This window comes from Euleptes europaea, chromosome 16 (assembly GCF_029931775.1).
Source record: "Euleptes europaea isolate rEulEur1 chromosome 16, rEulEur1.hap1, whole genome shotgun sequence".
Taxonomy (NCBI): domain Eukaryota; kingdom Metazoa; phylum Chordata; class Lepidosauria; order Squamata; family Sphaerodactylidae; genus Euleptes; species Euleptes europaea.
The window spans coordinates 13,587,214-13,611,292 of NC_079327.1; the positions used below are offsets into that span (position 1 = coordinate 13,587,214).

Genomic DNA, 24,079 nt, shown 5'->3' on the forward strand with positions numbered 1-24,079 from the left:
TCCCAACAGAAGTCGGTTTCAGGTAGCCGGCTCAAGGTTGTCGCTGCCTTCCATCCTTCCGAGGTCGGCAAAATGAATACCCAGCTTGCTGGGGGTAAAGTGCAGATGACTGGGGAAGTCAATGGCAAACCACCCCATAAACACAGTCTGCCAAGTAAACGTCGGGATGTGACGTCACCCCATGGGTCAGTAATTGCACAGGGGACTACTTTTATAGTTCACAGTCCTGTTCACTTTATAAAAGCACTTTCCTGAATCATTCCATTACAGTATAGCCCTATCACCTTTGCAGCAATGCCTTCCTGAACCATTCTATTTTATATAGTTTTCAGAGTGACAGAAATGCAGGAGCCTTCCTGACTTCCTCAAGCAAGCCATTCCACAAGGTGGGGGCCGCAACAGAGAATGTACTTGCACAGGCTGTTGCTGATCTTCCCCATTTTCAGGGTGGCACCCCCCAAAAAGCCCTGCTCGGATGAGCAAAGCTGTTGGGAGCAGGGACTCCACGGTTTGTATCCCTTCAGCATGAGAACAGAGAAAGGAAAGGACTAAACTAAGACAGCCAGTAGACATTGGGCTAATTAATATACAGTCATTCTATTACAGTGGTGAAAACACGGGTTGCAAATGAATAGGGAATCAATACTGTCACGGGTTTGACTTCTGTTTCATTTATTCAGTACTGGATCGCTTAACCTCCTTCTGCTACTTTCTGTCGCATCTATTTGCGCTGTGCTGCTGGACACGGAAGAAAACACAAGCGGCAAAATTTGCGCACGAACCAGGAGAGGCTGAAGCCACCCGCAGGGAAAGGAAAGCTCCGATTGATCGATCCGTGGTCAGCATCCCTTCTTTTAAAGATCCCTCAGCCACCAGATTTCAGCTTACAAAGTATTAAGAATTTGCGGCTTGGCTGGAGCTCAGGGACGGTTTCTCTGCCCTGCAAGGACTATGTTTTTTAAGACAATGATTTACAACATCCAGCTGGAGCCGATGTAAAAAAGCTAACTCAAAGTCTACATAGCTAATTAACTGGGTACAGAGATGCTTCCATGAAGGATCCATCAATTAAGCGAAGAATCTCAGTGGGACACGGAGCAGATACCCTTTTTAAAAACATGGTATTATTTTTTTTTTAAGCCGATGCTAGAGATTCATGAGATATCTGTTCTGGAGCAAAACACATTTAAACTATCTGTACAATTTCAACACAAAAAAGCTCTCTTTTCTGTAAAATGCAAACAACAATGAAATGCTGCCGAGAACAGATTCCAGCCTGAAGGAAAAACATTCTATCAAGTAGGGACTTAAACAGAGAGCTCAGGCCAAATAAGGTACAACCATCTGAGTCTTTTAGCCAAAATCCTGGCTGGTTATTCAGAATCAGTGTGTGAAAGTCAGACTTCTCTGTCTCTTTGCTTCATAAGAACATAAGAAAGGCCATGCTGGATCAGACCAAGGTCCATCAAATCCAGCAGTCTGTTCACACAGTGGCCAACCAGGTGCCTCTAGGAAGCCCCCAAACAAGACAACTGCAGCAGCATTAGGTCCTGCCTGTGTTCCACAGCACCTAATATAACAGGCAGGAGTCTCTGATCCTGGAGAGAATAGGTATACATTAATTACTTGAGTCCTTTAAATAATTCTTGCCAAAAGTAAGCAAGTCATAAGGCAAGGAGAACATAAGAACATAAAAAAGGCCATGCTGGGTCAGACCAAGGCCCATCAAGTCCAGCAGTCTGTTCACACAGTGGCCAACCAGGTGCCTCTAGGAAGCCCCCAAACAAGACGACTGCAGCAGCACCATCCTGCCTGTGTTCCAAAGCACCTAATATAATGGGCACGCTCCCCTGAGACTGGAAAGAACAGGTATGAGTCATGACTGGTAGCCATTTTGACTAGTAGCCATGAATAACCCTCTCCTCCATGAACATGTCCACTCCCATCTTCAAGCCTTCCAAGTTGGCAGCCATCACCACATCCTGGGGCAGGGAGTTCCACAATTTAACTATGTGTTGTGTGAAGAAAGACTTCATTTGATCTGTTTTGAATCTCTCACCCTCCAGCTTCAGCAGATGACCCCGCTTCTCCCTGCCCTCTCTATCCACACCATGCATTATTTTATAGACCTTGGTCATGTCTCCCCTTAACCACCTTCTTTCCAAGCTAAACAGCCCTAAGCATTTTAACCGCTCCTCATAGGGCAGTTGCTGTAGCCCCCTGATCATTTTGGTTGCTCTTTCCTGCACAGGTCCTCCTGTGCTCCACCTGACTGGAGCCCGCCCATCCACTAGGCACGCTGAGGCAAATGCCTTGGCTAACCTGTCTGCCCAAGAGCTGGAGGAGAGCCAAGCCAGTCCTCCCACAGCATTATGGGATTGTCCATGGCGGGCAGCACCGTGTTGAGGCACCCAGGTGGTGGGAGGTCCTGTTACTGGGATTGGGAGGCATGTTGCTGCAAGAACCAGAAGCCCCAGACATCACTAGGGGCCTGCTGCTAGACCAAGCCCCTACTAGGGGCAGGGAAGCCCCACCCCTGGCTCCCGTTCACCAATGCTGTTGCTACTGCCTGCAGGAGAAACATATCCTTTACCAATCAGCACTGGACAGCAGCATGACATCACTTCTGGGAAAAGCAGTGATGAGAGTCCCTATCCAGGAATCACTGGAAATTCTATGGTAAAACCAATTATTCCTATGATTTCTATGATTCCTAAAGAGACAGTCCCCCCTGAAGTGATGGCACACCCTCACTGACAGCACTCCCCATATCCCTGCCCCATTTTCTCCAACTTCCAACAGAGCCAGCATGGTGTAGTGGTTAAGAGCGGTGGTTTGGAGCGGTGGACTCTGATCTGGAGAACCAGGTTTGATTCCCCCACTCCTCCACATGAGTGGCGGAGGCTAATCTGGTGAACTGGATTTGTTTCCCCACTCCTATGCATGAAGCCAGCTGGGCGACCTTGGGCAAGTTACAGTTCTATTAAGAGCTCTCTCAGCCCCACCTACCTCACAGGATGTCTGTTGTGGGGAGGGGAAGGAATGGTGATTGTAAGCCGGTTTGAGTCTCCCTTAAGTGGTAGAGAAAGTTGGCATATAAAAACCAACTCTTCTCCTCCTCCTCCTCCTCCTCCAAATCCCTTTCCAATAGAATTTCTTTCCCCAGTACACCATGCTGATCAGAGCTAAAACCCCCCCTCGCTAGATCTGATGGTTAGCAGCCACCCCCACCTCCACCACCGCTCCCAAACTGGGCTGACAAGCATGCTGCGGGCTGGTACACATGGCCAATCTGGGCTGGTACACATGGCCCAGCCTGACCAAATGACATTTATGTCATATCAGGCCCTCGTAAGAAATGAGTTCGACTCCCCTGCCTTAACCACTTCACCATGCTGGCTCTTATACCTCTCAAGAATTATGGCACGTCATCAACACAGAATTTTTTTTTAATTCACCGGGATTAACGTTTGTGATTACCTAGAAATAAGATCCATTAATTGCTGTACCACTAACCTTTCAGCCTGTCTCACCTGTAAGCGGCAAGAAAAGATAAGAGGTGCTCCCAAGGCATAATCACCTGCATTCTGCAATGCAGAACACTTCCCTTTTCCCTAAAGGGCAGGCTTGTCTCTTATCACTGTGATCGTAAGGAACTCGTCTTATGAAATGCAGGTAATAAAATTCATGCATTAAACACACACACACACACACACACAATTCAGATGACAAGATTAAAGAAGGTAGGGCTCCCATTCCATTTCAAAAAGGATTTCTGTAATCCTTAGCATTAGGCAATAGTGCACTTTCCCCCCTTGCAAGATTCTCATCTCTGAAGCAGATTTATTTCCTCGCTTAAATATTTCATGCCATTTCTATCGCGGACTTTTTTTAAAAAAAAAATGTATAGCAACAGTTTGCTTATGTGTCAGCAAAAAAAAAGGGAAAGGTGTTTTACAGTCCAGCTTATCTATTTCCAGGTAAAATAGATTGTTCAAAAACAACAGCAAGAGAATTGCATTATTCTCTGCTGTTCGATTCAGTGGCTGGTCTATCATTTCAATCCTTAACAGAGCTACTGTACTTCCTTCTAAGCACATTACCTTCAACTCTGCACTGGACTGCATTGTATATTACTTAATGGACTCAAAGCACTTGAACTGGAAATTCAGATGGGTGGACTCAATGGTTCCTCTGTCTGAAGCATGTCAATATGGACCCATGGGGGGTGGCAGAAGATCTTCATAACTTGGGATGACTACATCAGTGCATAACTGCATACTCATGTCCTATGATTTTCATATTGCTTCAATGTTGGTGGAATGTTGTGCTAGAATCATAGGCCGGCTTGGCATCGGACCTTAAAAGGTTTTTAAACTAAGATTGGTGCAATATTATCAAAAGCTGCATACTGAATGTATTAAAGCGAATAAAAATGAGATATAGAAAACTACAATCTTTGAAGAAGAAGAGTTGGTTTTTATATGCCGACTTTCTCTACCACTCAAGGAAGAATCAAACAGGATTACAATCACCTACCCTTCCCCTCCCCACAACAGATACCTCGTGAGGTAGGTGGGGCTGAGAGAGATGTGATTAGCTCAAGGTCACCCAGCTGGCTTCATGTGGAGGAGCAGGGAATCAAACCCGGTTCTCCAGATCAGAGTCCACCAAACCACTGCTTTTAACCACTACACCACGCTGGCTCTCCCATCACCTATATCAATGAGAGCCATCTGTGCCCATACACAATAATACCTAAAGATGGTTTCAATTGAATATTAGAAATTCAGACATTGCAAGGTGCTTTCTTTGTATGAGGAGCTCTGAAATTTCTTCCAGGCCCCTTCCCATCCTTGTTCAGCCAGCCACTAGTTAGAAATTATTAACTAATAAGGAAGGTTTTCCTTATTACAAAAAACCCACCCAAACATGGCCCTCTACAGTCAGCTATACTCCGACCTCAGGCTTTATAAGCCGCATACATACAATGAGAACATTTTATTCAAACTTGTTTTTAACACATAGTGTGCCACCCAATGTAAAAGGAGCTGTCCGATTCATGGTGAAGGAGGAATTGAAGGCATGAAAACGTTTAAATCACACTGGAGGTTGCCGAGGACTGGTTTCGTACAGGTGACTATATGGCTGACTGCACCCATTTTCTTTTCTATGTGCTGTTTTGCTAAATGTACAGATGTAAGCATCAGTAAGATACAGCAATCACCACATCAAGATTGCTCTTTTGATGCTCTTTTACATCAATTCACATGGGGGGGGGATGAAAATGAGATGAGGGAACCCAACCAGAGTTCTAAACTACAAGTATGCAGAATTAGAGGTAGAAACTCTTCAGACGATTAGACTGGAGGACAACATGAATCCAAAGAATAATAAGGATATTAATATCAATAATAATATTTATAGTATTAATATTGAGGAGGAGGAATTGGTTTTTATATGCCGACTTTCTGTACCACTTAAGGAAGAATCAAACCAGCTTACAATCACCTCCCCTTTCCCCTCCCCACAACAGACACCCTGTGAGGTAGGTGGGGCTGAGAGAGCTCGAAGACAGCTGTGACTAGCCCAAGATCGCCCAGCTGGCTTCATGTGCAGGAGTGGGGAAACCAACCTGGTTCACCAGATTAGCGTCTGGCACTCATGTGGAGGAGTGGGGAATCAAGCCCGGTTCTCTAGATTAGAGTCCACCACTCCAAACCACCACTCTTAACCACTACACCACGCTGGCTCTCCAAAAGGGGAGAATCCTGTTATCAATGTGTGTGTGTGTGTGTGTGTGTGTGTGTAAAGTGCCATCAAGTCACAGACAACTTATGGCGACCCCAGCAAGGGGCTTTCAAGGCAAGCAAGAAGCAGAAGTAGTTTGCCATTGCCTTCCTCTGCAGAGACTCCCTTGGTAGTCTCCCTTCCAAGTAGTGACCCAGCGTAGCTTCTGAGATCTGACAAGATCGGGCTATACCATGCCGCCTTCCCTCCAAACCCTGTGATCAACACCAGAGAAGAATTTCTGAAAGAAAAGGCTATGTTATGAATTGTGTGTAAGATTCAGCATGTGTCACTGAACGAGACAACCATAAACTCTGGCGCCATCCCCTCTTATTATATGCCATCTTCTGGGCATGGAGTAGGGGTCACTGGGGGTGTGGAGGGGAGGTAGTTTGGAATTTCCTGCATTGTGCAGGGGGTTGGACTAGATGACCCTGGTGGTCCCTTCCCACTCTATGGCGCTTTCACACAGGCCAAATAATGCACTTTCAATCCACTCTCAATGCACTTCGCAGCTGGATTTTACTGTGTGAAATGGCAAAATCTACTTGCAACTGGTCGTTAAAGGGCATTGAAAGTGGATTACAAGTGCATTACTCAATACGTTTGAAAACACCTTATGATTCTATGGCTAGCAACATTTTGAACACAGTCCTGATAGGAAGGCGGGGTGGGGGAGAGAGATGTCAGATTCTTTAGTCAAAGCTCCAACTTGCTCCCGAAAAGCCTGGCTCCGCAGTTTTAAGCCCAGCTTGTTCCAGAAAGAGAGATCCATCTGCCGAAACAGTCCTCTCCATCAGGGAACAAGCCCTCGCCAGCTCCTACTGGACCGGCGTCCCTGTCCAACGACTCTAAAAGGAGCAGATCTCGCCCGGTTCTGAAAGCCAGCAGGGCAATTTGTGCCAGGGAGCCGGAGCGCCGCTCCACCCGCTCCTCCATCGCCTGGACTGCAAAACAGCTCCGGCCGCAGAGCGTGAAAATCAATTCCCCAATAATGAGGGTAAAATGAGCTGGAGGTTGTCCGCCTTCCGGGCCAAGCTACGTGCCAGAGCCCCCTTCTGGGCGCACGGAGGGCCTACAAGTGGTTTGACAAGGAAACAAATAACAGTTCAGGGGCTATTAATAACTTTCTAGCGGAGCCTCGCAGGAGCCTCGGCTCGAGGAAGACTGAATTACAAGGATGCGCTGCCTGGGCAGCAGGCAGCAATGCCAAGCGGGGAGGGATTGGCTAAATGCTGGGTCTTCTGGGCCTCGTTCGGACGCTCAGGATTACAGTCGTTGCCCGGAATACCCCGTTTCTTCTCAAGAACAGCATTTGAATATCCTGAAAAGCAGTGAAACATCGAATCATAGAAATGGAAGGGACCACCAGGGTCATCTAGTCCAGGGCTTCTTGAACCTTTTCCGCTCGCGATGGTAATTTCCCGCAGTTTAAGAGGACTGGGAAAGACTGTAAATTCTTCACGCCTGGTTTCTGTCGACTAGGCACACGAAACAGAATTCGACCACGCCACCTCCCAATTCCACCTTCCATGGAGGTTTCTTCTACCTTGCTTTCAGGAAAGAAATACACAGGTGGGGGGGGGAAATGACTTTTTGCAGTGGTGTATCGTGGGATTAATTTTCTCGGAAATTGTTAAGGTTCTGCAAGCAGGTCGGGCAAGTTTTGAGAACGGGAGCATCTTAAAAAATCACCTGATTGGACACAGCCCTTTCTCGTGCAGATTTCCAATGGGAGCACCAAGGTGGTGTCACAATTTGAGCGCTGGACTAACACCTGGAGGCTTGGGTTCAAATCCCAACTCTGTCATGAAGCTTACTGGGGGACTTTGGGCCAGCCACACAAACACGCGCGCGCACACACGATGATGATGATGAAGAAGAAGAGTTGTTTTTTATAAGAAGAAGAAGAGTTGCTGACTTTCTCTACCACTAAAGGAAGAATCAAACCGGCTTGCAATCACCTTTCCTTCCCCTCCCCACAACAGACACTATGTGAGGTTGGTGGGGCTGAGAGAGCTCTAAGAGAGCTGTGAGTAGCCCAAGGTCACCCAGCTGGCTTCATGTGGAGGAGTGGAGAAATAAACCCGATTCTCCAGATTAGACTCCACCGCTCCAAACCACCGCTCTTAACCACTATACCACGCTGGCTCAGGGTTGGATAAAATAAGAAAAATATGATGTAGGCTCTATTAAGCTTCCTTTACTAGAGCAACACTCATCTTTTGCAGTAACTCTACTATTTATGGAACTGCAAAAAGCATCAGGCTGGGTTTTGTTTTTTGCTTCAACTATCAACTTCTACTGTGAATCCATTCTTCTGAGTAACTTCTGCTACGAGGAATTTGCTGTCTTATTCTTTTTCTAAAAGAAGTTGTTGAGGGTTACCCCCCCCCCAATCCATTAACACCATAAGCTTTTGACAATCTCGAGTGCAGACAAAGAGCTGTGCACAATGCTGAAAGCCTCAAGCCCACAAAAAAGTGCAACATACACAACAGTAACATGCCCTAAATGGCTTGATATGTGCAGCTTGCAAAAAGCAGAAAAGTCAATATACGCAACATCTCTTAACCAGTTCTGTAGCCTAAAAACAATTAGGCATTTACTAAACAAAGTCAGAAGCATCTGAGGAGAGAGAGAGAGAGAGAGAGAATACACACACACACACACACACATATATATAATGTGATCATGTGATGATCCCAGACAACACAAACCAGAAGCTGTGCTATTATTTCCCTCTGAAGTTCTATACAGTTGATTTTTTTTTGCAGAGAACATTCATAGAGCAACAATTTTCCACCGAGAACAGCCGTGCAAGAAAATAGTTCTCTACAGATTCTCTCTGCTCCTTAAGATCCTTTAGCATTTAATGGCCAACACCCATTGGCTCCTTCATCTGGATGATATCCACAATGGATGACTGACAAGATATCCACACTAGCCATAGCATTTCAGTCACTGAATAGCGATCAAGTGAGTTCAGATTTCACTTCAAGGTTTCCTAGATTCTGAAGTACTGAAATCTAAAAAGAAAAGGGGGGATAAACAGCCATTGCTAAATGGTGCATATTGATAATTGTTGCTGTGGCACATTAAACAACAGATCAAAAGAGTCGATTGATTCTGTTGCAGTTATGCATCCTAGAGCTGAGCAGGAAGGAGATGCGCATATACCAACCATTTCGCAATACTGAAAGCACCTTTGCTCTTTCACTGATATTTGGTCATTCCTGCTGAAGGAATGGAAAGTATTCAAACAAGTCTGGAAGCAGTGGTCTCGCTCGGATTTGGCTTCACGGACCATTGTGGGGTCAGCACATTACCAGACCTGATTGGCTGCGTTCTGCCATGATGTCATCAGAGTTGGCTATAAGTCAGGACACAATAAAGTCAACTCTTTCCAAACAGCAAATCATTCTCAAAGCAATTGCCAAAATATTGTCAAGGATAGCTTTTTGATGTTACTGAACAATGTTTTTGAAGACCCAGTGAGAACATTTATATCAGCTCTAGTTTCTAGGCCAGCAAGCCCAATGCATCATCATCTTCCAGAGTTTTGATTGCTCCATTAAGTTTCAAAACTATAGGGTTGGATCCAACTAGCTTTTCTACTGGCAAAAACTAGAAGGCAGGGCCATTTATGTACCCCCAAAGGTCTATGCTGAGATACATGGGATGTGCATGGACAAAACTCATGTGGGACAGTGGCTATAGTAAAGAGGATAATTTGGCAAGATTGGAATGAAAAAGCTGGCTGGATCCAATGCATAAAGTAATAATTCCCTTTGATGCTAGAAAAGAAGTTGTAAGATTGGACCAACTTCTTTTCCCAACTCCCCTCCTCGCTGCATTCCCGTCCCACTTGACTTTTGCCCAAGCAGATTCTACAACTCCTGGCATACCATTTTCAGTGGTCAAATAGCTCCTCACCTTCCAGCATGGTGTAGTGGTTAAAGGAGGTGGTTTGGAGCGGTGGACTCTGATCTGGAGAACCGGGTGTGATTCCCCACTCCTTCACATGAGCGGCGGAGGCTAATCTGGTGAACTGGATTTGTTTCCCCACTCCTACACATTAAGCCAGCTGGGTGACCTTGGGCTAGTCACACTCTCTCAGCCCACCTTCCTCACAGGGGTGTCTGTTGTGGGGAGGGGAAGGGAAGGGGATCGTAAGCCGGTTTGATTCTTCCTTAAGTGGTTGGCATATAAAAACCAACTCTTCTTCCAGCAAAAAAGTTGGCATGATCCAATTCGTAATAGTTCACTTACTGAACACTTTCTACAACAAGAAAGTCTAGCTTCTTCCATACGCCCCAGTCTGAGGCGAAGTTATCATTATGTGAACAAGTTGTGAAATTCAACCAAGTAGCCAAGGAATTTCTAGGGAAAATATTGGAAAGGCTCGTTACAATGTCCCACAACACAAATAGAGGTGCATTATATAAGGAAGATACACCGATTTCTGTCTTGGAGCCTTTAGCTTTCCTGCCACTTCTGGCATGCTGAACTCATGTTCCTCCAGTGCTCACTGCTAGAAGAACAACAAACTCTGCAATGCAGCATCATCTCCACAAAGGAGGGAAGCACTGCCCAAGTGGAAGGCCCGCACAGGCTCAAAGTCAACCTGAACACAGTACAAGTTCCCACACCAGCTCCAGAGAACAAGCTTCATCAAAACTAAGCAGCCATCCAAAGTTTTCCAGAACTTCAACGCTTCTTAATACATATATCCAGACCGGACGCCTAGCAATGATAAAGACGTCATTAGGCAGGACTCTGCTGAATGCAGAAATCTGAGCGAACAGGATGGATGGATGGCCTAAGGAAACCATACTGTTGGTGTCACAAACAACAAGGAAATAAATCCTGGGCCTTACTCACCAAGGAGAAGAAGGTCTAAGCAGATGCCACTAGCGTGTCCATTAGTGACGGCGGCAGCCCGGCATCCAGAATGACATAAAAGGACAAAGCTCTAACATGGGATCACTGTCACTGAAGCACATCGCACCACATAGAACTACCATTCACCACAGCCTTGGCAGACAAACCCTGACGAAGCTACAAACACAGCTGTGGGAGATGGAGCCTACTTGGTTATTTCTCTAGATCTACTGAGAAACACTTGGCCTGACCCTGTTTCCTGCAGTTGTTGTAGAGCCTGGTGGGGGGACAGAAGTTGTTCGCTAGCTTGGTTGTACAGCCCAGAGAAAAATATGATGGTCCCGAAAACCATCCTCATATTGAGGGTGAATCTCACGAGGTTCTCGAGCTTGGAGTTTTGAGGAAAGGAAGTTAAGAGCTTGGCTGGTGTGACTAGTTTACATGGTGCTTTTATTTCTCCAAAGGTGGTGATGGGGAAAGGTCTGTGCAGTGTCTCATAAACAGTGTCCAGGATGTAGGCCTTGGCATCTGTCATGGGCATTGTTCTGGAGACAAGCAGGAGACCACTCAGGGAAAAGCTGGCCTGTAAGAGCTACTCAGGCTGAGCTCAGGGCAATACCACCTCCTGGCCAGCTGTAGTGCTGCAGTGCAGTGAAAAAAACAGATCTTCCCTCCACTGACAAACTGCCATGACAGCATAGAGTCTAAGGATCCCGGGAACAGCCATACTCCAGTTCCAGAACCCTGGTACCTCAAAGGATCGTCTCCAACACATAAAAAAACAGGGAACTGCCAGAGTAAGAAAACTGGAAGCCAGGTGTCAGTGAAAATGTAATTTCACTATACCAGAAAATATGAGCACTGATCTTTTAACACAATAATGGAGTTTTAAGCACACCGCTTGTTATTTCAACCAAAAACTTTAATGTAATTACACGAATCCCTACTTTACTAAGCAGAAACCCAAGATTAGAGCATGTAGCTTTTTTAACTACACATTTCAAACAAGCAAACCGCGAGCCGGGCGATACCGCCGGGTTCACAGAGCCATTTGAGGGAACGGCATGTGGTAATTTTAAAAACAAATTTCCCAGGGAAAAAAAAAAAAGCTTTTATTGTTGATCACTTGTTATAAGACTTGCCATTTGCAAGTAATTGTACATTCAACCAAAACTGACCTTTTATGAGAGCCGAGAGGCAATATAAATGAAATTAATACACTCTTTATTGCAGATGTATAAAAAAGAATGACCCGGGCTTTTAACACAGCACTTGACCTCTGTGGCGTGTGAACAGCGCCATGGCTCTGGGAGAGCGCAAGATACCCTAGGATGAAATACGGAGCAAAGAAGATGTAAAATGTTTCTTCAACGCATAAGCCATAAGCACTTAATGATGTACAAAATACACCGTCAGCTTTAGCAACCTTTTTCCCATATGAGAAAAAATATATACAGTTCCTGCCGTATAATGAGTTGGATCCTTTTCATTCAATCTTACCCAATTCTCCTCCTTACTACAGCTGCTGCCCCTCGTGGCTTTTGTTCACGTAGGTCCCGGGACACCCCAGCATAGCCTTTTTTGGGTGGTCAAAGGGGACCCTACCTCTTCCCTTTTCTCACCAGGGGAAAAAGTGGTTGGATCCTACCTGATTCTTCGAAGAGAGCAACAATGGGTGCGACCCTCGCTGCTATCGGGACGCTACCAGGTCTGTCTCTTTGCTTCGCACCTGCAAGACCTCAGTTTCTCTTTTACATGTTTCCGTTTAGAATCATAAAGTTGGAAGGGACCACCAGGGTCTTCTAGTCCAACCCCCTGCACAATGCAGGAAATTCACAACTACCTCCCACCCCCACCCCCCAGTGACCCCTACTCCATGCCCAGAAGATGGCCAAGATGCCCTCCCTCTCATGAACTGCCTAAGGTCATAGAATCAGCATTGCTGACAGATGGCCATCTAGCCTCTGCTTAAAAACCTCCAGGGAAGGAGAGCTTACCATCTCCCGAGGAAGCCTGTTCCACCGAGGAACCGCTCTGACTGTTAGAAAATTCTTCCTGATGTCTAGACGGAAACTCTTTTGATTTCATTTCAACCCGTTGGTTCTGGCCCGACCTTCTGGAGCAACAGAAAACAACTCGGCGCCATCCTCTACATGACAGTCCTTCAAGTACTTGAAGTTTTCAGTTTCACACTGAACAAACACGACTGCTCTTTCAGCAGAGTCAGGAAGGTTTGTAGTACTCCATAAAGGGAACGTTGAGCCCCAATATTTATCCAAGTGCTGGTCCCCGGTTTCATTTGTAAAGTGAACATGGGTTGGCTTTTTCTTACAAACAGGCATAGGCACCTACCTGAAGGTGGTATGTGCGTTTACTGTAACTTGTGAACAAGGCTATTGTGTAGAGTGCATAAGCATTCCCTGCTCTCTGGGAAGCCTACCACCTGCATTCCTGCACCAGTGACCCCCCCCCTTTGTAGGTTGTGGCCGAAAGGATGCAAGAGACACAACAGGGAGACTCTTCAGTAGTGGAACCGGCAGTTCCACTGTGTCCTCTGTATCACAAGTGATGGAATAAACCAATCATGTCCAATGCAAAGATGCTGCGGAATTTCCTGCTCCCGGTAGAAGATTATTTGAAGACGACCAGCCGTTACGGTATTTTGGGGCTGTGACCTGGGAAGTGCTCAGTTAGGTCTTGCCTCAAGATCGGGCGGCTGCTCTCCTTGAAAGAGAGCCGATTGCTTCTGCAGATTGCCTGCCGCCTCATTCTCTCTCAAATGGGCAATCCTGACATGAAAATTGAAACGGACAAATAATCAACTCAGCTCTCATTACAAGCTATGAAATAGTAACTATTATTTGAAGACCTGCCAAGAAGAAACATATCTCCACCCCCCTTATTATTTGGAGCCTGGCTCTCGAGGACAAAGAGAAAGCTTTTGATTCTGATCTTATCTGGCCAAGATTTACAGATTTGGGCGGGTCTGATTTCCATTTAAGCTGGAATGAGTCGTGAGCAAAACAACGTGCCACTTTCCTTTCACTCAGCTCGGCGCCCACAATGTTATAAATACTAAATGTATTCAGATCTATTTTAAAACGTGGTTCAAAATCAGCTCTCCTGGTCACCTTAATCAGTCGTATTCCAATCAATGTTAATTCATTCAACAAGACTGAAATCAGCTCGGTATTAATTTCTTGACCTTAACCTCTACATGGTTTGCAGAGCTTGAGAAGGTGCAGGGAAGAGCAACCAAAATGATCAGGGGACTGGAGCAACTGCCCTATGAGGAGTGGTTGAAACGCTTGGGGCTGTTTAGCTTGGAAAGAAGGCGGTTAAGGGGAGACATGATAGAGGTCTATAAAATTATGCATGGTGTGGAGAGAGAGGACATGGAAAGCTTTTCTCCCTCTCTCATAATACCAGAACGCGGGGTCATCTGCTGAAGCTGGAGGGTGAGAGATTCAAAACAGATAAAAAGAAGTATTTCTTCACACAACACATAGTTAAATTGTAGAACTCCCTGCCCCAGGATGTGGTGATGGCTTTAGGAGGGGAGTGGACATGTTCATGAAGGACAGGGGTATTCATGGCTACTAGTAAAATGGATATTGGTCATGATGCAAACCTATTATCTCCAGGATCAGATGAGCATGCCTATTATATTAGGTGCTGAGGAACACAGGCAGGATGGTGCTGCTGCAGTCGTTTTGTTTGGGGGCTTCCTAGAGGCACCCAGTTGGCCACTGTGTGAACACACTGCTGGACTTGATGGGCCTCGGTCTGATCCAGCATGGCTTTTCTTATGTTCATACCTATTCTCTCCAGGATTAGAGGAGCATGCCCATTATATTAGATGCTGTGGAACACGGGCAGGATAATACTGCTGCAGTTGTCTTGTTTGTGGGCTTCCTAGAGGCACCCGGTTGGCCACTGTGTGAACAGACTCCTGGACTTGATGGGCCTCGGTCTGACCCAGCATGGCTTTTCTTATGTTCTTATGGTTTAGTGAGAATGCTACACAATAATTGAATGCTGCCATGTTGCAACCGAGTTATGGCGACTCTGGATTTTTAACGCGACCGATTATGGCAACGGATTTTTAATGCCAGGAGGAGGTTTCAGCAGGGCCAAAACCTCCTTTGGAGGCGGCACAGCCGCATTGCCTCCAAAGACCGGCTCAGGCATTCCTCTCAGGAATACACTGTAAGTTGACAACACCGACCTTGGTAGGCACATGGTCTGACTTAGTAGAAGGCACGTTCACACATACCTCAAACTAGCCCCACTCTTCTCAAAAGAAGAGGAAGAATTCCAGGCTTCAAATGGAACCTTTGATTTTTCAATCATAAATGCTTCCCATTCAGACACAAATCATTCTGGTTGTATATGTTCTAAATTACTATTTCATCCCCATTCTCCATTTTCTTTAATAAGCCATCTTCAAAAAAATCATGTCTTTTTTACTCGGACAAAAAGATTGCAAATTGAACTGGGTTTCCAACTGTTCAACAGTTCTGATTCCACACGAGCATTTCAACAATGGTCTTTTCCCCTCTCTGTTACAGAATTCTAGTAGTTTTGTAACTCCAGTCGGTCGATCACTGTTAACTTGAAACCTATAAAATTGTTCTTCATTCAGTTTCATTTCAGAGCTAATTATCTGTGCACCAACGACGCAGATACAGAATCTGTTTGGAAAAACTGGATTCTACGTTGCTTGAATATGACAGTCTTCTTTAAACCATTTTCGGGACTCTGCCCCATCACCCTCCCTAACTAAAAGTCCCCTCCCCCCCAGGGCTTGCACAAAAACAGCTTATGCCTCCCCATAACATGGATATCCAGTACACGGAAGGAATTTGCAAGTCTGCTCATTCTGTGTTTATGCAAATCCCCAAACAGATTTAGATGTATGTGTTCCATTTCAAAATTTGCTAGCTGGAGCATAAAAAGTTACACTTAGCAATTTAACACCAGTATAATAGAACTGCAAAGACGTATATTTGTAGTTGTGTGACTGTTGCGGCTTCTGAACAATATTCTGAAGACAGCAAAGTGTTACAAAATGGAATATATATATATATATATATATATATATATATATATATATATATATATATACACACACACACACACACACACACACACACACACACATATATACATACACACACACACACATAAATGACTACACTAGAAAACTAGGCTGCATCACAATCTCAATTGGGAATGAAAAAGTGGAACGGATTGGATCCAGCCAGGGTTTGTCCTGGTGAAGATGGGAGGAGAGGTCGCACCTGACCACCAAAAAAGGCTATGCTGGGGATCATAGGACCTTCACAGACAGAAGCCAGGTGAGACAGGGGTTGTAGTAAAGAATTGTGTGAGACTGAGTGAAAAAGCTGGCTGGATCCAACCCAACATCTGGACATAGGGAGTAAAGAACAAATGCAAATTCATTTAAACCAATAGCCAAGTTCAAAGCCAAAGATGTTCCTCAATTATGATGGATTTATAAGGGCTTTGGTTCAAAGGTTTTGCTACCTGAACAGCCACTGAAGCACCCAGATATGTCTCTTACATTTTATAGTTCGACTCATTCATCCACGTCATCAGCTGCATCTCCCCCCCAGCATTTACGATCAAACTCAAACGCTTAATAAAAAAAATCTACCTGCGTCAGTTACAATTTCATATTCCAAACACATCGAAGAGGAGGAGATGATGCTGAAGTCTTAAGACAAAGCCTGAAGAGTAATATTGGATTGAACAGTGATTGATGCAGTTATTTAAACCACAGGCTGACTATTAAGTTTCCCCACCACTTATTTCCACCCCTTTGCAAATATCTGACTGATAATTAATGCAGGTCACACCAGCTTTTCACATTGGGGGGTGGGTTTCCAAACAGAAGCAAGGGTGCGACAATCAGGTGTCCCGGAGAGCGGGTGACAAGAGACATCAACTCAACGCCACCCCGGCTGAGATGTTTAGACCTTTTTTAAAGAAAAGCCGGAGAAGGGCAGACACTGGCTGTCACTCACCTAAAGGGAAAGAGCAGGCAGCCGAGGGAAAAGTGGAATGAAGAACTCAGAGGTCTCAGGCAGAGGACAGCTCTTGTGAAATTGATTAACAACTTAAAGGGACATGTGGGGGGGGGAACGAATAGTGGGGCCTTTAAAATGACTATAAACTCATGCCTCTTGCCTCATTTCTGTTTGGCCTCCAGAGTCTTAACCTAGCTAATGGTAGGCAAAGACCTTTCCTCCTTTGTTCTGCTGATTTTAATTTTTTGGCCCTGATTAATTGCTCTCTGCCAGCTGACCATCTCTGGGTTCCACCAACAAAAGTCAGCCTAGTCTAAAAGCATCCTTCTGTTCTACACCAGCTCCCAGAAAGTAAGGCAGAGAAATCAGTAGCCACTTTCAAGCGAACAGATTTCCACTGTACCTTACCGTACCTGTATTTTTTGGACATTTTTTTTCAGCCGAATACGCAGAGGGGTAAGTTGCAGTGCTGCAGCTGAAGCTCGGCTCATGACCTGAGTTCGATCCCGACGGAAGTCGGTTTCAGGTAGCCGGCTCAAGGTTGACTCAGCCTTCCATCCTCCCAAGGTCAGTAAAAAGAGTACCCAGCTTGCTGCGGGTAAAGTGTAGATGACTGAGAAGGCAATGGCAAACCACCCCGTAAACACAGTCTGCCTAAGAAACGTTGGGATGTGACATCACCCCATGGGTAAGGATTGACCCGGTGCTTGCACAGGGGACTACCTTTACTTTTTTAATGCTGGTTTACCCAGCCCCACCCAGAATGTTGTCAGGTCGCCACCAGTGGGCTATCTGCGAGAGGTACATATGATGCGCCTGAGATCAGGTCCAGATGTCAGATGTGAAGTACACACTTCTCCCACAACAGCGGGATAACTGTGCCTTCACACAGTCTCTGGCAGCCCTATACAACAACAACAACGTTCCTGCTCAGCGTGGTGTGGGCAAGGACGTGTACCAGAGACAGGTATCCTGGAGCAGCCTGAGGAAGCAGATGTCTTCGACTACAGAAAAGATGCCGTTGAAGGCTTTTGGTACTGGTATTGGACTACAGAAAAGGGGTGCCCGTTAGAGCCATCATCTCGCCCTGCCTGCTGTTTCCCACACCTAGGCACCCTAGTGCCAACCTCACCAAGCCTCTCCGTCAGAGCTGTGTGGCAGATCTTCCCTACAGGAGACCATTTTAATTGAGCACCAGAGGTGAACACATGAAGCTGCTTTATACTGAATACGTATAATCACTGTTTCATGGTTTACACATCCACAGGACATTGTAAATACACTATAAGAACTTTTGTGTATGCACCAATTTTAAATGGTGAAAATTACATCTTTTGCAACAATTGACCACACTTTTTTTTTTGCAACAATTGGCCACACAACAATTGGCCACACAACATATCAGGTGGTTACATTTCAGCATGTATTTTTGGATGTGTTTGTGAAAATACGTATGAAAGTATATATGACCACTGAGGAAGGCTGAAAAGGCCAAAACACATCTGGTTTTATATTGGTCATTTGCATTTATTACAGATAATCAACACTGTTGGATAATCAGTAATTTTAACTTGAAGCCTATATATTTTGGGACTAGTGTTTTTAATGTGTGCTCACTCTATAATAAATCATAATTACATTTTGTATAATATTGAGCTCAGCTTTTGATTCTTTGTTTAGTTTAGGTTGAGGTTTTTTCCCCCTTTTCGTTTGTTCCATTATACTGAACCAGACCATTGGTCCATGACAGTAAGCATCGTCTACTCAGACTGGCAGCAGCTCTCCAAGGTCTCGAGCAGATGTCTTTCATATCCCCTACAACCCGATCCTTACTGGAGATGTTGGGGATTGAAAGTGGTACATTCTGCATGCCAAGCAGATGCTCTACCCACTGAGCCATGGCCCCTCCATGGTTACAGAACAACTTGCCTCTTGGCTGGCCAGCGGCTGCACGGCCGCCCCACCAGCCTCTGCTGGTGCTTCTTCAGATGGTTCCTGAGGCTGGTAGTTGAGAGATGAGCCAGGCCTTTCCCTCAACTGATATGGGCTCTACCCAGCTGATATTGTGCAAACTGGGGATCCTCTGTCTGCTGGAAGAGCTTCCAGACTGCGGAGGTGTAGGGGCACCAACGCTGCCTCCTGTGGGGACCTGGGGGCAGACACGCTGTGTCTAGGGGGACAGAAAGAGATGCCCAAGGGAGAAGGGGTTGAGATGGTAGCACCTTGGGATGCACATCCATCTCTTCCTCTTGTGCCACCTCTGGCTTCATAGGAACATAAGAAAAGCCATCCTGGATCAGACCAAGGCCCATCAAGTCCAGCAGTCTGTTCACACAGTGGCCAACCAGGTGCCTTTAGGAAGCCCACAAACAAGACGACTGCAGCAGCAACCTGCTTCCCCTCCTGTCTCTCCTTGGAAGGCCTGCTGGACTCAGTAGGAACTGGGAAAGGGGCACTCAGTCTCTCTTCTAGCTCCTCCAGCAGCCTCTAGGTCCCTGGGGTGAGCTCCAGAGCCAGAACACTCTCATCCCCCAAGCTCATCCCAAAAGACAGCTCAGGCTGTTCCTTCTGCTGTTGCTGAAGCTAAAAAATAAATAAATAAAATAAAAACCCTGCTGGATTCTCTGGTTTGACATTGGTTCTATTGGGCTTACACCATCACATCGCTCCTGGGTTCTGCTGTGCTTCTCTATTACACATTGGTTCTGTTGGCTTTTCAAAAGTACCCTCCACTTGATTTTGTTATGCTGAGATTCTCTGGTTTGACACTGGTTCTGTTTAGCTTGCCACATTGGCTTGTGGTTCTGCTGGGATTCCTGGGCTCTTCTTTGGGTCTGTTGGGCTTGTGTTGGTACTTGGCATGGGAGGCACTGATAAGTGGTTGCTGCAAGCATGCCTCTTTGTTTTTGCTGTGGAGGAAAATAGGCTGTTTCCCCACACACACTGGAAACTGAATGGTTGGGGGCACCTTCTTTGGGGGCCCACAAAATTGGATCCCCTCACCTAATCTTCTTGAAACTTTGAGGTTTCTCTGGGGACAGGCACCAGCAGCTCTGCTGCACATTTGGTGCCTCTAGCTTAAAAAGCAGCCCCCAGACCCATGGATAATTCCCCCATCGGTTATAACAGAGCCAAATAAATTCAGATTCCTGAATAAAACCCGAATCCGAATATCATACCGGTATTGGAATTCAGGGATATTGGGAATACAATATTTTTCAGTTTTAATATAACCAAGTCTGACAATTACCAATTTTTTTTGATGCACACCTCTGCTGCTTTTCACTTTTTACTGCCTCCAGTTTCTCCAACATTCTGTAAGGCAATGGATACCTCTTCTGTGTTTTAGGTGGACTAGCTCAGTTTGTAGAGCCTCTGCTTGGCATGCAGAAGGTCCCAAGTTCAATCCCCGGCATCTCCAGTTAAAGGGGCTAGGCAAGTAGGTGATGGGAAAGACCTCCGCCTGAGACCCTGGAGAGCCGCTACCGGTCTGAGTAGACAATACTGACTTTGATGGACCGAGAATCTGATCACTATAAGGCAGATTTATGCGTTCATGTGTTCATGCTCAGTTATGTACCGTGCAAGTAACGTTTGCCCCATTAGAAGGTCCTGTGATGAACAGAAGTAAATGAGATTTGAGTCCAGTAGCACTTTAGAGACCAACAAGATTTTGGGGGTATAAAGAACTTCATGAGAATTACACGAGGCATTCAGACTATGTGGGTGGCCACTATAGATATCCCCTGGACCACAAATTCATGATAGCTACACATGACTTAATTCTACCTCAATGCCCTGCAAGCGCAATGCTGATCAAGGTGGCTAAAAAAAGGTGAAATTTTTGCCCTTACCAACTACCTGTATGGATGGAATGGGCTAATGTCTAAAAGCATGCTCACGTGACTCTTTCAAAGTATGACCATGGTTTTAAGCAAGCCCTGGTTCACTTTTTGCCACATAGCCCCAGCCTGAGTTGACAAAACCAGCATCCGGCACAAGGCAGCGGTCAATCATGATGGGTCTCAAAGTGACAGTTTCGCCAGTGCCCGGAAAAATCAGCTCTAGCACAACCAACTCAGCCTGAGTTCCAAAGGGGGGATGAGCCATGTGAATCCGCCCACATTCACAGACTGCCAAGACACATCCTTGGGTGCAGAGCGTAGGGTCACAGCTTCCTCAGGAGCCGCTGGGAAGAAGCCCCGGTTCACTCGGCAGCTCCTACCGATACGTGAAATATTTGTCCCCCACGTTTGCCTGGCTTTGACACACTGCAAGACGAAACACACGGCTCACTAACCGGGAAACCAAAGAGCCCATTCCCAGCCCTACATGGGGGCATCTCAGATCACAGCAGCAGCAAACCGAGGAGCTGCCAAGCGAGGCCTCAGATGCACTTCTTAATTCCAGAGACCTTTCCATTCTAGCCGGACAGTGTCGGTACTGGGAAGGACACGATCGGTTCCTCGTTGAGAGGCAGAAAGTTTAACAGGTAGGCAGCCCTATCAGAGGCAGCGAGGGGAAGGCTGGGATGCGACCGGACCTGGCGGAGTCAGACAAAAGAGACCTTCCCGAGGAGGGCTGGATCTGGTGCTGAAAAACCGCTGGTAGTTAAGCACAGGTAGGCAGGGAACGACCTCTCTCCGTCTGGCTGTCGCCTCCCCTCCTTCAGCAATGAATCCCGTTTCCCATGCACGCTTCTGCACACCGAACCGGACTGTGATAAGACCACCGGAAAGAGACTCTAGATAGAAACGTGTCACACCATTCCTGCCCTAAAGACCCCAAGGGTAGCTGCCTAGCCAGATTTTCTCCAATCGCCCTTATACCAGCAGGCAGGTTTAGCAAGGGCTTTTCCCTCATAGCCACTCACCCCTGATATTTCCCCCCTTTTGCCCAATACTTTCAGGTCAGAGGTAGAGGGTTCATCCCCTTTTCTCAGGTGAAGCAACCCTGGAATCCTTTCCAGGTGCTCCGCTAGACAAAATCCTGGACTGAGGCAGAGCTCTCTCTGCTGGCAAAGGCCAACCCCTGGCAAAGGCTTTCCATTAAAACAGTAAGGGGGAGGGGGGGAGAGACACAAAACTGTGCCACCTGAAGTGCTAAGCGCCACATGGGGGGGGGGTGTCAGCTAGCATGGACCAAGAGCCCATCTTCTCCTAGGGGAAACATCAACATTCACCGCTCCAGCACTCAAAAACAAGAGGGGCTAGAAACTTAACTGGCCTTCCCATTCGGCCCTATAAAGCCAACGCCAAACTTTAGGAAAAGTCTTTCCTCTCCATGGCATCCCCCCCAAGAGAGAACCACTTGCCAACCCCCCCCCATTTGTTCTTTCTCCATCTCTTTGGAAACTGGGGGGGGGGGAGAGAGCCAACCCCCCAATATCTTTTTTGGAAACTGGGGGGGGGGGAGGGAGAGAGAGCCAATCCCCCCAGTTTGTTCTTTCTCCATCTCTTTGGAAATTGGGGAGGGGGAGCCAAATCCCCCCCCATTTGTTCTTTCTCCATCTTTTTGGAAACTGGGGGGAGAGCCAATCCCCCCCCCAAAAATTGTTCTTTCCCCATCTCTTTGGAAACTGGGGGGGGGGAGCCAATCCTCCCCCCAAATTTGTTCTTTCTCCATCTCTTTGGAAACTGGGGGGGGGGGAGAGAGAGAGAGAGAGAGAGAGAGAGAGACAATCCTCCTCAATTTGTTCTTTCTCCATCTCTTTGGAAACTGGGGGGGGGGAGAGAGAGAGAGAGCCAACACCCCCCCCCAAAAAATTGTTCTTTCTCCATCTTTTTGGAAACTGGGGGGGGGAGCCAAATCCCCCCCAATTTGTTCTTTCTCCATCTCTTTGGAAACTGGGGGTGGGGGGAGAGAGCCAATCCCCCCCAAAAAATGTTCTTTCCCCATCTCTTTGGAAACTGGGGGGGGGGGAGCCAATCCTACCCCCAAATTTGTTCTTTCCCCATCTCTTTGGAAACTGGGGGGGGAGCCAATCCTCCCCCCCAAATTTATTCTTTCCCCATCTCTTTGGAAACTGGGGGGGGGGGGGAGAGAGCGAGCGAGAGAGAGGCTTCTCCTCCTCTGCGCACAATGGAGCGATTCATGGGCGCCGCTCGTCCAAGCGGGGAGAGGCAGGGCTCCCCTTCCCGCGGCGAGCGGAGCGACCCCGGGGCTCAGGGACCCTCGCCCGCCCGGGGAGGCGACGCGGCCGGGACGGCTCCCCCGCCCGCCCCCCGCCCCGTCCCCCCGCCCCGTCCCCCCGCCCGTGCCCGCCTTACCTGCGATCTCCTGGAAGGGGACGCCGGCCAGGCTGAAGCCCTTGGCGCCGTACGCCTGCCGCACCTCGCCGCAGCCCCGCGCCGGCCCCGCGGCGCCTCCCAGCGCCAGACCCACCGCGGCCCACAGCAGCGCCCCGAGCCGGGCAAGCATGGTGCGCCCAGCAGACCCCCCCTCCCTCCCTCCGAAAGGACCCCCCCCCAAAAAAAAGAAGAAGCAACGAGCCACGAAGAGTCCGGCGCAAATCCACGGAAGGGTCCGATCCCGGCCGAGGAAGGAGGCGGGCGGGCGGGCGGGCGGGCGGGCAGGCGGCGTCCTCCTCTTGCAAAGTGCACCGCGCGGCGAGGCGGAGACCCCACCCCCGGGGGGAGGAAGGCGGGCGCGGGAGGGGAGAGCCCCCCGCCGGCCAGGCAAAGTTGCCGGGGCTCGCTGGCCCCGCGGCTCAGCCGGCCGGCCGACCCCTCGGCGGCGAGGCGGGGCTGGCGCGGCGGGGCTCCCCGGCAGACCTCCGGCCCCGGCAGCGCCCGCCCTGCTGCCCGGCCGGGGACCCGGCGGAACGGCCCGAGACGCGAGCCGGGGAGCGGCCCCACATTGCGCCGGCCCAGCGCCCGGAGGGGAGGGGAGGGGGCGGGGAGGGAAGCCCGCCCTGGAGCCGCCCCCTTCCTCGCTGCTTTCGCCTCCCCTCGGCCGAGCCCGGTTGGGGGGAGGCAGGGGGAGCCCCGCGCGCCGCTCGCGGACCGGGAGCCCTCCGCCCTGTTGCCCTGGCGGGTGGGGGGGGGGATCCTGGGGGGGACGCTTCCAAGGATGGAAGCGTCGAGTTGGAAGGGGCCGCTAAGGTCATCTAGTCCGACTCCTGCTCATCTTCGAATGTGATTTATGCCATCGCATGCCGGCAGTGCCCTTCCACAATCTACACTGGACAAACAGGGCAGTCTCTTAGACAAAGGGCGAAAACGCGCGGTCGCTTTATCCTCCTTTAATCCCTGTTTTAGGCACGTTAGGCGAAACGCATGGGTTCGATCCAGGCTGAATCCTGGTTGAAACAGGGATGAAAGCAGGATAAAGCAACCATGCGTTTTCGCCCT

The 24,079-nt window shown here is 47.9% G+C and overlaps 1 protein-coding gene across 2 annotated transcripts in view; it reads right to left on the reverse strand.

Moving 5' to 3' along the window:
* GPC6 (glypican 6) overlaps nucleotides 1-23,147 on the reverse strand; it is a 749,807-nt gene extending 726,660 nt beyond the window's left edge. Inside the window, exon 1 of one of the 2 annotated variants that reach the window (XM_056861827.1) lies at nucleotides 22,997-23,147. In XM_056861827.1, coding sequence (XP_056717805.1) covers nucleotides 22,997-23,147 — 151 coding nt within the window. The remainder of the gene's footprint in view (nucleotides 1-22,996) is intronic. The other variant, XM_056861829.1, reaches the window with a different exon arrangement.
* Between the last annotated feature and the right edge of the window lie 932 nt (nucleotides 23,148-24,079).